Here is a 15,158-nt window from a genome sequence, read left to right as displayed (position 1 = left end):
CTATTTCATCTCTACAGGCCTGTTTCATGAGGGATTTCCTCAATCCTGAGGATTGAGGAAATCCCTCATGAAACAGGCCTGTAGAGATGAAATAGTCTTGTGATTTTTTTTCCCACACATACATATATATATATATATATATATATATATATATATATATATATATATATATATATATATATATATATATATATATATATATATATATATATATATATATATGTATGTATATGTATATATATATATATATATATATATATATATATATATATATATATATATATATATATATATATATATATATATATATATATATATATATATATATATATATATATATATATATATATATATACATATGCGTGTGTATATATTTATTTATATATATATTTCAGTGTTTCCCACACATTCATTTATTTGTGGCGGCCCGCCACAAAAGAATTACGTCCGCCACAAATATTTATTTATTTATTTATTTATTTTTTATTATTATTTTTTCTGTCCAGCTTCTCAGGCAAATCATATAGTTGATGTAGATGCCCATATAGGCTGTTCAGATTTACTTTGCAAAAGAGAAGTGTAGGATACTTCTCTTGTTGCCTTATTTGTATTTGACCACTACTCTTTTCTGTTTATTTGTTACTGACTGTGGCAGGACACCTCTGCCTCTGTTTCACTTTATGTTGCTGGTAAATAATATGGTTGTAGTAGTAGGCTAAAGTTAAATTATTTAGTATGCACTAATTAAAGGGGCAGAGCTTTAAGAGACATTTTAGCTTTTATATTTTATAAGATATATTTTTTGTAAGAACCACAATTAATAAATATATTTCAGTGAATAACTTATTGTTCGAATCTGTATATAAATATGTACATAAAGTTTGATTGTACAGATATGGTGTTGTTTCTGCTGGGCAAGTATGCCTGACGCGCCTCCTACAGCGCCTTGGGTCAGGTGCAGGGTCATCAGCCAGGGACCACCGCTCATTGGAGTTTCGCTCTCTTTAACCCCGGAACGCCTCCTGGTGGCGGAGCGGTGGCAGGGACGTCTCCCTGCCACCCCCTGCAGCTGACCCATCTTATTGCCTTGACCCCCAGTACTTATCCCTCCTCCTCAGCCACAACCAGAAGCTTCCCTTTTCTGCTTCCTCAGCAAGGGCCTTAGTTTCCCTTTGGAGCTTTGCCCCAGTCGTTCCCACATCTCGGAGCAGCTTTATAGTTGATGTACCGACGAAGCCCCGACAGCCTACTTCCACAGGGTAGATGGTAGTGGACCAACCTGCCTCTCTGCACTCAGCAGCCAGATCTGCATACTTGGCTGCTTTGCGCTCGTAGGCTGCCTGGATTCCCTCCTCCCAGGGGATGGTGAGCTCAATCAGTATGGCAGCCTTGGTAACAGCAGACCACAGCACGATGTCTGGGCGGAGTGAAGTGGTGGTGATTTCACGGGGGAACTGGAGCTGTTTGCCGATGTCAGCCCTCATACTCCAGTCCCTTGCCAGAGAGAGGAAACTGCGGGGGCCTCGTCGGCTGGTGTCTCCTTTGCCTTCCCCTGGCCTCACAAACATGACAGGAAGTTGCTTGGCTATGGGCTGGCTGTTGGCCTCTTGTCTACTGCTCTCCAGGACTTCGGCCAGTTTCCTCAGGACTTGATCATGCCGCCATCTGTAGCGACCCTGTGTCAGCGCGATCTTGCAGCCTGATAGCAAGTGCTGCAGGCTGGCGTTGGGAGCACCACACAGGGGACAGCTCTCCTCCTGGCCGAACCACTGGTGGAGGTTTCTGGGGCATGGCAAGGTGTCATAAGTTGCCCTGAGTAGGAAGCTGAGTCTGGCTTGTGGCATCTTCCATAGGTCGGCCCAGCTGATGGGTCTGCTGATGGTACCTTCCCAAGTGGTCCATCTTCCTTGGCGACCTTGAGACACGGCCTTGATAGTATATTGCTCCTGGTTTGCCCTTGAGACCTCCTCCACAACCATGGCTCTGCGTTCCCTCTTTGTGGCCTTGGACCAGAGGCGTGGAGAATCACCCCAGCCAAGCCCCGCTCTCCCCACTTGCACCCTGCCGACTATCTCCTGGTGTTGGAGCCTGCCAATGGCCTTGGCGACCTCTGGCCCTGCTTGCCACTTCCGGCCTGTTCGGGTAGGTACACATGCATTCCTCACTGTAGGATCTGAAGATTCTTCCAGCTCAAGAACCAGTCTGGCCTTCTCTTGCTTATAGCCCAGGGTGATGGACTGGATCGGCAGATGCAGCAAAGTTTCCCCAAATAAGCCAGTGTCTGAGAAGCAACGCGGTAGGCCCAGCCACTTTCGGATGTAGGAGTTGGCTAGTCTGTCCAACCCGTTGGCTGTTGAGGATGGAATCTCACAAATCTTCAGTGGCCACATAACCCTTTGGTACAGTGTGAAGTTGTAGCACCACAACTTGTACTTTCCGGGGAGCTGGCTCTTGTTAATACTCGCTAGGCCTTCTGAGAGTTGTTTCCGTGCTGCCTTGCCTGCGTGCTTGTCCGACAGGTCCGCATTGTACTGCCTCCCCAGGCTTTGGATGGACTGGTTGACCAGTAGAGGGATTTGCTCACCTCCTGCAACAAAGATGGTTTTGTCGCTCCTGGTGCCTTTGCGCAAGGAGAGGCTTCGTGACTTGGAGGGTTTTATCTTCATCCGTGCCCATGTCACTAGCTCATCCAGCCTCTTCAGACATCTTCTCGTGCATGGGGCTGTTTGCAGCACCACAGTGACATCGTCCATGTAGCTTCGGAGTGGTGGAAGCCTCTGCCCTGTCTGCAGCCTCATTCCTCCTACAGTCTGGCGGGCTCCGCGGAGGATGATTTCAAAAGCTGCGACAAAGAGGACTGGGGAGATGGAACACCCCATGGCGATGCCTACTTCCAGACGCTGCCAACCTGTTGTAAAATCCTGGAGGCTAAAACACATCTGGAAGTCCCTGAAGTAGCTGCTTACCAGGTTGATGATGGAAACAGGGACGTGGAAGAACTCCAATGCAAACTGGATGAGTTTGTGCGGGACAGAACCATAAGCGTTGGCCAGGTCAAGCCACACCACGTGGAGGTCGCTCTTCTCCTGCTTGGCCCTCTGGATCTGTGCCCAAATCATTGAAGAATGCTCCACGCATCCTGGAAAACCTTGTACTCCTGCTTTCTGGCAGCTGGTGTCAATATAGCCATTCTTTGTGAGGTAAGAGGTTAGTCTCTTGGCCATGACTGCAAAGAAGATCTTTCCCTCGACATTCAACAGAGCAATACTCCTGAATTGACTGATGTTATGGGACTCCTGTTCCTTCGGAATAAACACTGCCACAGCTCTCTGCCACTCCGACGGGATGAGTAAATTCTTCCATGCTGTGCTCATTAGCTTCCACAAGCATTTCAGCACTTGGGGGCAGTTCTTGTATAGCTTGTAGGGGATTCCGTTAGGCCCAGGAGCTGATGCTGACCTCGCTTTCTTGACGACTGCTCTTACCTCGCTCAGTCGAGGAGGGCAGCCGTCAAACTGCGTGGTTGGAGGAGGTGGAAGAGGGACGTATCCTGGTGAACCTAACGGATCATTCCTCTTTGGGTCGCTGTATTGGCCCCTGATGTACTGCTCAAGCTCCTCCTTGGTGGCTTCCAGTTTCCCGCTTCTTTTCTCCTCCAGAAGCTGACGGGCGTGCTTGAAAGGATTCCTCATGAAGCTAGCTCTTTCTTTCTCCTTTCTTTTCCTGCGTCTGCGAATACGTTCTGCTCTTCGCATGCTGCCCAGCTTCTGTCTCACCTCATCCCATAACACCTTCAGGCCTTCTTTCTCCTCTGCCGATGCTTTCCTCCATCTCCTGCGGAGCTGGCGCCGATCTTGCACCAGGGCGTCAATCTCAGCCTCCCTCCTGCCCTTTCTTGGGGGTAGATTGTGCTGCTTCTTGGTGAGGCTACCGAATCTAGCTTTGCACTCCTCGTACAGGATGTCCCCAAGAAGGTTGAGTTTCTTGTCCACTTTACCACGTAGCGAGTGCTCCAGCACTAGACTGAGGTCTGAGTCCAGTTCCTGCCATGTCTTCACATCACTTGCTCTAGGCCACTTGATGGTGCACTTTCTTCCTGGTTCCCTCTTTTCTGTTTGCTGGGTGACTGGGGGGCTGGCAGGTCTATTTTCAGCATGCTCACATGCCAGGGGGCTACTGCTCCGCTCAGGGGGTTCTTCCTCTACCAACCGCATATCAACAATGTTTGGACCCTCGGCTCTGTGGTTCTCTCCCCGGCTGGGGGTCCTGCTTGTCTTATCTGCCAGAGCAGTGCAAGGATGTTGTATGCCTTTTCTCTCGCTCTCCTTTCTGTTCCTCCCCTGATGGATCCGTAAGCCCCTGTATGTGGTCACTTTCCCCCATCCACACCTGCACAATCGGAAGGTCCTTATCTCGTTGTCGATGTCCGTTCCAGTCGTTTCCGAATAGTCAGTCCTGTTAGGCCCATCTTCCACCCCGCCTCTCGGAGGGCCTTCGGGTTGTTTTTTCTTATTCGTTTTCGTAGTTATAGGTTGGGTGTCTCCTGGCTAGGAGACTAGTGGGTTGGGTAACTAGCCGCCCACTCCCAGTACAGACTTTCCTGCTGTCATCCAGACTTTCCTGGAAGTCTTCCAGTCTTTCCTGGATGTCAACTGCCCTTTCGCAGTAGTCACTGGTTACCCAGAAATCAGATTGATTGTACAGATATGGTGTTGTTTCTGCTGGGCAAGTATGCCTGACGCGCCTCCTACAGCGCCTTGGGTCAGGTGCAGGGTCATCAGCCGGGGACCACCGCTCATTGGAGTTTCGCTCTCTTTAACCCCGGAACGCCTCCTGGTGGCGGAGCGGTGGCAGGGACGTCTCCCTGCCACCCCCTGCAGCTGACCCATCTTATTGCCTTGACCCCCAGTACTTATCCCTCCTCCTCAGCCACAACCAGAAGCTTCCCTTTTCTGCTTCCTCAGCAAGGGCCTTAGTTTCCCTTTGGAGCTTTGCCCCAGTCGTTCCCACATCTCGGAGCAGCTTTATAGTTGATGTACCGACGAAGCCCCGACAGCCTACTTCCACAGGGTAGATGGTAGTGGACCAACCTGCCTCTCTGCACTCAGCAGCCAGATCTGCATACTTGGCTGCTTTGCGCTCGTAGGCTGCCTGGATTCCCTCCTCCCAGGGGATGGTGAGCTCAATCAGTATGGCAGCCTTGGTAACAGCAGACCACAGCACGATGTCTGGGCGGAGTGAAGTGGTGGTGATTTCACGGGGGAACTGGAGCTGTTTGCCGATGTCAGCCCTCATACTCCAGTCCCTTGCCAGAGAGAGGAAACTGCGGGGGCCTCGTCGGCTGGTGTCTCCTTTGCCTTCCCCTGGCCTCACAAACATGACAGGAAGTTGCTTGGCTATGGGCTGGCTGTTGGCCTCTTGTCTACTGCTCTCCAGGACTTCGGCCAGTTTCCTCAGGACTTGATCATGCCGCCATCTGTAGCGACCCTGTGTCAGCGCGATCTTGCAGCCTGATAGCAAGTGCTGCAGGCTGGCGTTGGGAGCACCACACAGGGGACAGCTCTCCTCCTGGCCGAACCACTGGTGGAGGTTTCTGGGGCATGGCAAGGTGTCATAAGTTGCCCTGAGTAGGAAGCTGAGTCTGGCTTGTGGCATCTTCCATAGGTCGGCCCAGCTGATGGGTCTGCTGATGGTACCTTCCCAAGTGGTCCATCTTCCTTGGCGACCTTGAGACACGGCCTTGATAGTATATTGCTCCTGGTTTGCCCTTGAGACCTCCTCCACAACCATGGCTCTGCGTTCCCTCTTTGTGGCCTTGGACCAGAGGCGTGGAGAATCACCCCAGCCAAGCCCCGCTCTCCCCACTTGCACCCTGCCGACTATCTCCTGGTGTTGGAGCCTGCCAATGGCCTTGGCGACCTCTGGCCCTGCTTGCCACTTCCGGCCTGTTCGGGTAGGTACACATGCATTCCTCACTGTAGGATCTGAAGATTCTTCCAGCTCAAGAACCAGTCTGGCCTTCTCTTGCTTATAGCCCAGGGTGATGGACTGGATCGGCAGATGCAGCAAAGTTTCCCCAAATAAGCCAGTGTCTGAGAAGCAACGCGGTAGGCCCAGCCACTTTCGGATGTAGGAGTTGGCTAGTCTGTCCAACCCGTTGGCTGTTGAGGATGGAATCTCACAAATCTTCAGTGGCCACATAACCCTTTGGTACAGTGTGAAGTTGTAGCACCACAACTTGTACTTTCCGGGGAGCTGGCTCTTGTTAATACTCGCTAGGCCTTCTGAGAGTTGTTTCCGTGCTGCCTTGCCTGCGTGCTTGTCCGACAGGTCCGCATTGTACTGCCTCCCCAGGCTTTGGATGGACTGGTTGACCAGTAGAGGGATTTGCTCACCTCCTGCAACAAAGATGGTTTTGTCGCTCCTGGTGCCTTTGCGCAAGGAGAGGCTTCGTGACTTGGAGGGTTTTATCTTCATCCGTGCCCATGTCACTAGCTCATCCAGCCTCTTCAGACATCTTCTCGTGCATGGGGCTGTTTGCAGCACCACAGTGACATCGTCCATGTAGCTTCGGAGTGGTGGAAGCCTCTGCCCTGTCTGCAGCCTCATTCCTCCTACAGTCTGGCGGGCTCCGCGGAGGATGATTTCAAAAGCTGCGACAAAGAGGACTGGGGAGATGGAACACCCCATGGCGATGCCTACTTCCAGACGCTGCCAACCTGTTGTAAAATCCTGGAGGCTAAAACACATCTGGAAGTCCCTGAAGTAGCTGCTTACCAGGTTGATGATGGAAACAGGGACGTGGAAGAACTCCAATGCAAACTGGATGAGTTTGTGCGGGACAGAACCATAAGCGTTGGCCAGGTCAAGCCACACCACGTGGAGGTCGCTCTTCTCCTGCTTGGCCCTCTGGATCTGTGCCCAAATCATTGAAGAATGCTCCACGCATCCTGGAAAACCTTGTACTCCTGCTTTCTGGCAGCTGGTGTCAATATAGCCATTCTTTGTGAGGTAAGAGGTTAGTCTCTTGGCCATGACTGCAAAGAAGATCTTTCCCTCGACATTCAACAGAGCAATACTCCTGAATTGACTGATGTTATGGGACTCCTGTTCCTTCGGAATAAACACTGCCACAGCTCTCTGCCACTCCGACGGGATGAGTAAATTCTTCCATGCTGTGCTCATTAGCTTCCACAAGCATTTCAGCACTTGGGGGCAGTTCTTGTATAGCTTGTAGGGGATTCCGTTAGGCCCAGGAGCTGATGCTGACCTCGCTTTCTTGACGACTGCTCTTACCTCGCTCAGTCGAGGAGGGCAGCCGTCAAACTGCGTGGTTGGAGGAGGTGGAAGAGGGACGTATCCTGGTGAACCTAACGGATCATTCCTCTTTGGGTCGCTGTATTGGCCCCTGATGTACTGCTCAAGCTCCTCCTTGGTGGCTTCCAGTTTCCCGCTTCTTTTCTCCTCCAGAAGCTGACGGGCGTGCTTGAAAGGATTCCTCATGAAGCTAGCTCTTTCTTTCTCCTTTCTTTTCCTGCGTCTGCGAATACGTTCTGCTCTTCGCATGCTGCCCAGCTTCTGTCTCACCTCATCCCATAACACCTTCAGGCCTTCTTTCTCCTCTGCCGATGCTTTCCTCCATCTCCTGCGGAGCTGGCGCCGATCTTGCACCAGGGCGTCAATCTCAGCCTCCCTCCTGCCCTTTCTTGGGGGTAGATTGTGCTGCTTCTTGGTGAGGCTACCGAATCTAGCTTTGCACTCCTCGTACAGGATGTCCCCAAGAAGGTTGAGTTTCTTGTCCACTTTACCACGTAGCGAGTGCTCCAGCACTAGACTGAGGTCTGAGTCCAGTTCCTGCCATGTCTTCACATCACTTGCTCTAGGCCACTTGATGGTGCACTTTCTTCCTGGTTCCCTCTTTTCTGTTTGCTGGGTGACTGGGGGGCTGGCAGGTCTATTTTCAGCATGCTCACATGCCAGGGGGCTACTGCTCCGCTCAGGGGGTTCTTCCTCTACCAACCGCATATCAACAATGTTTGGACCCTCGGCTCTGTGGTTCTCTCCCCGGCTGGGGGTCCTGCTTGTCTTATCTGCCAGAGCAGTGCAAGGATGTTGTATGCCTTTTCTCTCGCTCTCCTTTCTGTTCCTCCCCTGATGGATCCGTAAGCCCCTGTATGTGGTCACTTTCCCCCATCCACACCTGCACAATCGGAAGGTCCTTATCTCGTTGTCGATGTCCGTTCCAGTCGTTTCCGAATAGTCAGTCCTGTTAGGCCCATCTTCCACCCCGCCTCTCGGAGGGCCTTCGGGTTGTTTTTTCTTATTCGTTTTCGTAGTTATAGGTTGGGTGTCTCCTGGCTAGGAGACTAGTGGGTTGGGTAACTAGCCGCCCACTCCCAGTACAGACTTTCCTGCTGTCATCCAGACTTTCCTGGAAGTCTTCCAGTCTTTCCTGGATGTCAACTGCCCTTTCGCAGTAGTCACTGGTTACCCAGAAATCAGATTGATTGTACAGATATGGTGTTGTTTCTGCTGGGCAAGTATGCCTGACGCGCCTCCTACAGCGCCTTGGGTCAGGTGCAGGGTCATCAGCCGGGGACCACCGCTCATTGGAGTTTCGCTCTCTTTAACCCCGGAACGCCTCCTGGTGGCGGAGCGGTGGCAGGGACGTCTCCCTGCCACCCCCTGCAGCTGACCCATCTTATTGCCTTGACCCCCAGTACTTATCCCTCCTCCTCAGCCACAACCAGAAGCTTCCCTTTTCTGCTTCCTCAGCAAGGGCCTTAGTTTCCCTTTGGAGCTTTGCCCCAGTCGTTCCCACATCTCGGAGCAGCTTTATAGTTGATGTACCGACGAAGCCCCGACAGCCTACTTCCACAGGGTAGATGGTAGTGGACCAACCTGCCTCTCTGCACTCAGCAGCCAGATCTGCATACTTGGCTGCTTTGCGCTCGTAGGCTGCCTGGATTCCCTCCTCCCAGGGGATGGTGAGCTCAATCAGTATGGCAGCCTTGGTAACAGCAGACCACAGCACGATGTCTGGGCGGAGTGAAGTGGTGGTGATTTCACGGGGGAACTGGAGCTGTTTGCCGATGTCAGCCCTCATACTCCAGTCCCTTGCCAGAGAGAGGAAACTGCGGGGGCCTCGTCGGCTGGTGTCTCCTTTGCCTTCCCCTGGCCTCACAAACATGACAGGAAGTTGCTTGGCTATGGGCTGGCTGTTGGCCTCTTGTCTACTGCTCTCCAGGACTTCGGCCAGTTTCCTCAGGACTTGATCATGCCGCCATCTGTAGCGACCCTGTGTCAGCGCGATCTTGCAGCCTGATAGCAAGTGCTGCAGGCTGGCGTTGGGAGCACCACACAGGGGACAGCTCTCCTCCTGGCCGAACCACTGGTGGAGGTTTCTGGGGCATGGCAAGGTGTCATAAGTTGCCCTGAGTAGGAAGCTGAGTCTGGCTTGTGGCATCTTCCATAGGTCGGCCCAGCTGATGGGTCTGCTGATGGTACCTTCCCAAGTGGTCCATCTTCCTTGGCGACCTTGAGACACGGCCTTGATAGTATATTGCTCCTGGTTTGCCCTTGAGACCTCCTCCACAACCATGGCTCTGCGTTCCCTCTTTGTGGCCTTGGACCAGAGGCGTGGAGAATCACCCCAGCCAAGCCCCGCTCTCCCCACTTGCACCCTGCCGACTATCTCCTGGTGTTGGAGCCTGCCAATGGCCTTGGCGACCTCTGGCCCTGCTTGCCACTTCCGGCCTGTTCGGGTAGGTACACATGCATTCCTCACTGTAGGATCTGAAGATTCTTCCAGCTCAAGAACCAGTCTGGCCTTCTCTTGCTTATAGCCCAGGGTGATGGACTGGATCGGCAGATGCAGCAAAGTTTCCCCAAATAAGCCAGTGTCTGAGAAGCAACGCGGTAGGCCCAGCCACTTTCGGATGTAGGAGTTGGCTAGTCTGTCCAACCCGTTGGCTGTTGAGGATGGAATCTCACAAATCTTCAGTGGCCACATAACCCTTTGGTACAGTGTGAAGTTGTAGCACCACAACTTGTACTTTCCGGGGAGCTGGCTCTTGTTAATACTCGCTAGGCCTTCTGAGAGTTGTTTCCGTGCTGCCTTGCCTGCGTGCTTGTCCGACAGGTCCGCATTGTACTGCCTCCCCAGGCTTTGGATGGACTGGTTGACCAGTAGAGGGATTTGCTCACCTCCTGCAACAAAGATGGTTTTGTCGCTCCTGGTGCCTTTGCGCAAGGAGAGGCTTCGTGACTTGGAGGGTTTTATCTTCATCCGTGCCCATGTCACTAGCTCATCCAGCCTCTTCAGACATCTTCTCGTGCATGGGGCTGTTTGCAGCACCACAGTGACATCGTCCATGTAGCTTCGGAGTGGTGGAAGCCTCTGCCCTGTCTGCAGCCTCATTCCTCCTACAGTCTGGCGGGCTCCGCGGAGGATGATTTCAAAAGCTGCGACAAAGAGGACTGGGGAGATGGAACACCCCATGGCGATGCCTACTTCCAGACGCTGCCAACCTGTTGTAAAATCCTGGAGGCTAAAACACATCTGGAAGTCCCTGAAGTAGCTGCTTACCAGGTTGATGATGGAAACAGGGACGTGGAAGAACTCCAATGCAAACTGGATGAGTTTGTGCGGGACAGAACCATAAGCGTTGGCCAGGTCAAGCCACACCACGTGGAGGTCGCTCTTCTCCTGCTTGGCCCTCTGGATCTGTGCCCAAATCATTGAAGAATGCTCCACGCATCCTGGAAAACCTTGTACTCCTGCTTTCTGGCAGCTGGTGTCAATATAGCCATTCTTTGTGAGGTAAGAGGTTAGTCTCTTGGCCATGACTGCAAAGAAGATCTTTCCCTCGACATTCAACAGAGCAATACTCCTGAATTGACTGATGTTATGGGACTCCTGTTCCTTCGGAATAAACACTGCCACAGCTCTCTGCCACTCCGACGGGATGAGTAAATTCTTCCATGCTGTGCTCATTAGCTTCCACAAGCATTTCAGCACTTGGGGGCAGTTCTTGTATAGCTTGTAGGGGATTCCGTTAGGCCCAGGAGCTGATGCTGACCTCGCTTTCTTGACGACTGCTCTTACCTCGCTCAGTCGAGGAGGGCAGCCGTCAAACTGCGTGGTTGGAGGAGGTGGAAGAGGGACGTATCCTGGTGAACCTAACGGATCATTCCTCTTTGGGTCGCTGTATTGGCCCCTGATGTACTGCTCAAGCTCCTCCTTGGTGGCTTCCAGTTTCCCGCTTCTTTTCTCCTCCAGAAGCTGACGGGCGTGCTTGAAAGGATTCCTCATGAAGCTAGCTCTTTCTTTCTCCTTTCTTTTCCTGCGTCTGCGAATACGTTCTGCTCTTCGCATGCTGCCCAGCTTCTGTCTCACCTCATCCCATAACACCTTCAGGCCTTCTTTCTCCTCTGCCGATGCTTTCCTCCATCTCCTGCGGAGCTGGCGCCGATCTTGCACCAGGGCGTCAATCTCAGCCTCCCTCCTGCCCTTTCTTGGGGGTAGATTGTGCTGCTTCTTGGTGAGGCTACCGAATCTAGCTTTGCACTCCTCGTACAGGATGTCCCCAAGAAGGTTGAGTTTCTTGTCCACTTTACCACGTAGCGAGTGCTCCAGCACTAGACTGAGGTCTGAGTCCAGTTCCTGCCATGTCTTCACATCACTTGCTCTAGGCCACTTGATGGTGCACTTTCTTCCTGGTTCCCTCTTTTCTGTTTGCTGGGTGACTGGGGGGCTGGCAGGTCTATTTTCAGCATGCTCACATGCCAGGGGGCTACTGCTCCGCTCAGGGGGTTCTTCCTCTACCAACCGCATATCAACAATGTTTGGACCCTCGGCTCTGTGGTTCTCTCCCCGGCTGGGGGTCCTGCTTGTCTTATCTGCCAGAGCAGTGCAAGGATGTTGTATGCCTTTTCTCTCGCTCTCCTTTCTGTTCCTCCCCTGATGGATCCGTAAGCCCCTGTATGTGGTCACTTTCCCCCATCCACACCTGCACAATCGGAAGGTCCTTATCTCGTTGTCGATGTCCGTTCCAGTCGTTTCCGAATAGTCAGTCCTGTTAGGCCCATCTTCCACCCCGCCTCTCGGAGGGCCTTCGGGTTGTTTTTTCTTATTCGTTTTCGTAGTTATAGGTTGGGTGTCTCCTGGCTAGGAGACTAGTGGGTTGGGTAACTAGCCGCCCACTCCCAGTACAGACTTTCCTGCTGTCATCCAGACTTTCCTGGAAGTCTTCCAGTCTTTCCTGGATGTCAACTGCCCTTTCGCAGTAGTCACTGGTTACCCAGAAATCAGATTGATTGTACAGATATGGTGTTGTTTCTGCTGGGCAAGTATGCCTGACGCGCCTCCTACAGCGCCTTGGGTCAGGTGCAGGGTCATCAGCCGGGGACCACCGCTCATTGGAGTTTCGCTCTCTTTAACCCCGGAACGCCTCCTGGTGGCGGAGCGGTGGCAGGGACGTCTCCCTGCCACCCCCTGCAGCTGACCCATCTTATTGCCTTGACCCCCAGTACTTATCCCTCCTCCTCAGCCACAACCAGAAGCTTCCCTTTTCTGCTTCCTCAGCAAGGGCCTTAGTTTCCCTTTGGAGCTTTGCCCCAGTCGTTCCCACATCTCGGAGCAGCTTTATAGTTGATGTACCGACGAAGCCCCGACAGCCTACTTCCACAGGGTAGATGGTAGTGGACCAACCTGCCTCTCTGCACTCAGCAGCCAGATCTGCATACTTGGCTGCTTTGCGCTCGTAGGCTGCCTGGATTCCCTCCTCCCAGGGGATGGTGAGCTCAATCAGTATGGCAGCCTTGGTAACAGCAGACCACAGCACGATGTCTGGGCGGAGTGAAGTGGTGGTGATTTCACGGGGGAACTGGAGCTGTTTGCCGATGTCAGCCCTCATACTCCAGTCCCTTGCCAGAGAGAGGAAACTGCGGGGGCCTCGTCGGCTGGTGTCTCCTTTGCCTTCCCCTGGCCTCACAAACATGACAGGAAGTTGCTTGGCTATGGGCTGGCTGTTGGCCTCTTGTCTACTGCTCTCCAGGACTTCGGCCAGTTTCCTCAGGACTTGATCATGCCGCCATCTGTAGCGACCCTGTGTCAGCGCGATCTTGCAGCCTGATAGCAAGTGCTGCAGGCTGGCGTTGGGAGCACCACACAGGGGACAGCTCTCCTCCTGGCCGAACCACTGGTGGAGGTTTCTGGGGCATGGCAAGGTGTCATAAGTTGCCCTGAGTAGGAAGCTGAGTCTGGCTTGTGGCATCTTCCATAGGTCGGCCCAGCTGATGGGTCTGCTGATGGTACCTTCCCAAGTGGTCCATCTTCCTTGGCGACCTTGAGACACGGCCTTGATAGTATATTGCTCCTGGTTTGCCCTTGAGACCTCCTCCACAACCATGGCTCTGCGTTCCCTCTTTGTGGCCTTGGACCAGAGGCGTGGAGAATCACCCCAGCCAAGCCCCGCTCTCCCCACTTGCACCCTGCCGACTATCTCCTGGTGTTGGAGCCTGCCAATGGCCTTGGCGACCTCTGGCCCTGCTTGCCACTTCCGGCCTGTTCGGGTAGGTACACATGCATTCCTCACTGTAGGATCTGAAGATTCTTCCAGCTCAAGAACCAGTCTGGCCTTCTCTTGCTTATAGCCCAGGGTGATGGACTGGATCGGCAGATGCAGCAAAGTTTCCCCAAATAAGCCAGTGTCTGAGAAGCAACGCGGTAGGCCCAGCCACTTTCGGATGTAGGAGTTGGCTAGTCTGTCCAACCCGTTGGCTGTTGAGGATGGAATCTCACAAATCTTCAGTGGCCACATAACCCTTTGGTACAGTGTGAAGTTGTAGCACCACAACTTGTACTTTCCGGGGAGCTGGCTCTTGTTAATACTCGCTAGGCCTTCTGAGAGTTGTTTCCGTGCTGCCTTGCCTGCGTGCTTGTCCGACAGGTCCGCATTGTACTGCCTCCCCAGGCTTTGGATGGACTGGTTGACCAGTAGAGGGATTTGCTCACCTCCTGCAACAAAGATGGTTTTGTCGCTCCTGGTGCCTTTGCGCAAGGAGAGGCTTCGTGACTTGGAGGGTTTTATCTTCATCCGTGCCCATGTCACTAGCTCATCCAGCCTCTTCAGACATCTTCTCGTGCATGGGGCTGTTTGCAGCACCACAGTGACATCGTCCATGTAGCTTCGGAGTGGTGGAAGCCTCTGCCCTGTCTGCAGCCTCATTCCTCCTACAGTCTGGCGGGCTCCGCGGAGGATGATTTCAAAAGCTGCGACAAAGAGGACTGGGGAGATGGAACACCCCATGGCGATGCCTACTTCCAGACGCTGCCAACCTGTTGTAAAATCCTGGAGGCTAAAACACATCTGGAAGTCCCTGAAGTAGCTGCTTACCAGGTTGATGATGGAAACAGGGACGTGGAAGAACTCCAATGCAAACTGGATGAGTTTGTGCGGGACAGAACCATAAGCGTTGGCAAGGTCAAGCCACACCACGTGGAGGTCGCTCTTCTCCTGCTTGGCCCTCTGGATCTGTGCCCAAATCATTGAAGAATGCTCCACGCATCCTGGAAAACCTGGTACTCCTGCTTTCTGGCAGCTGGTGTCAATATAGCCATTCTTTGTGAGGTAAGAGGTTAGTCTCTTGGCCATGACTGTAATTATATTGAAAAATGGATGGATGGATGGATGGACGTTTAAAACAAACTGTTATTATTAATTAGTAAGTATACATTTTTTGAGCCTTTTTAGAGAAAATCATATCATTGTAGTAAATTATGCAAATTACTCGATGATGTCACGGTGACCACGCCCACAGCCACGCCCCCACCGCCACAGGTATCTTGGCAGTTTATGGGAAACACTGTATTTATATGTATACATTTATTTATATATTATATATTAAATCATATGTAATATATAATATTACTCATATTCACTACTCACTCTTATTAATCTTTTTTTTTTTGGTTTTGTTTTGTTTTGTTTTGTTTTTCGCTCTATGCTTTTTAACATGTAAAGCACTTTGGTCCAATTTAAAAATAGTTGTAAACGTGCTATATAAATAAAGTTGCCTTGCCATGTATATATATATATATATATATATATATATATATATATATATATATATATATATATATATACATATATATA

The 15,158-nt window shown here is 51.9% G+C and overlaps 1 protein-coding gene across 6 annotated transcripts in view; it reads left to right on the top strand.

Annotated features, from left to right (window-relative positions):
* Positions 1 to 15,158, top strand: part of znf628 (zinc finger protein 628) — a 52,020-nt gene that overhangs the window by 9,926 nt on the left and 26,936 nt on the right. The window contains exons 1-2 of one of the 6 annotated variants that reach the window (XM_062062577.1): positions 1,068 to 2,142; positions 2,224 to 14,633. The exons of 1 other annotated variant lie outside the window; for it this stretch is intronic. In XM_062062577.1, the coding sequence (XP_061918561.1) occupies positions 14,559 to 14,633 (75 nt within the window). In that variant the 5' untranslated portion in view covers positions 1,068 to 2,142; positions 2,224 to 14,558. Of the gene's footprint in view, positions 1 to 1,067; positions 14,634 to 15,158 lie in introns of those variants that run through there. 4 more of the 6 variants (XM_062062576.1, XM_062062575.1, XM_062062574.1 and 1 more) reach the window with 4 other exon arrangements.

Source organism: Entelurus aequoreus, linkage group LG11, assembly GCF_033978785.1.
Source record: "Entelurus aequoreus isolate RoL-2023_Sb linkage group LG11, RoL_Eaeq_v1.1, whole genome shotgun sequence".
NCBI lineage: Eukaryota > Metazoa > Chordata > Actinopteri > Syngnathiformes > Syngnathidae > Entelurus > Entelurus aequoreus.
Note: the sequence above shows the minus strand (reverse complement) of the source record. Positions and strands in the feature narration are given on the sequence as shown.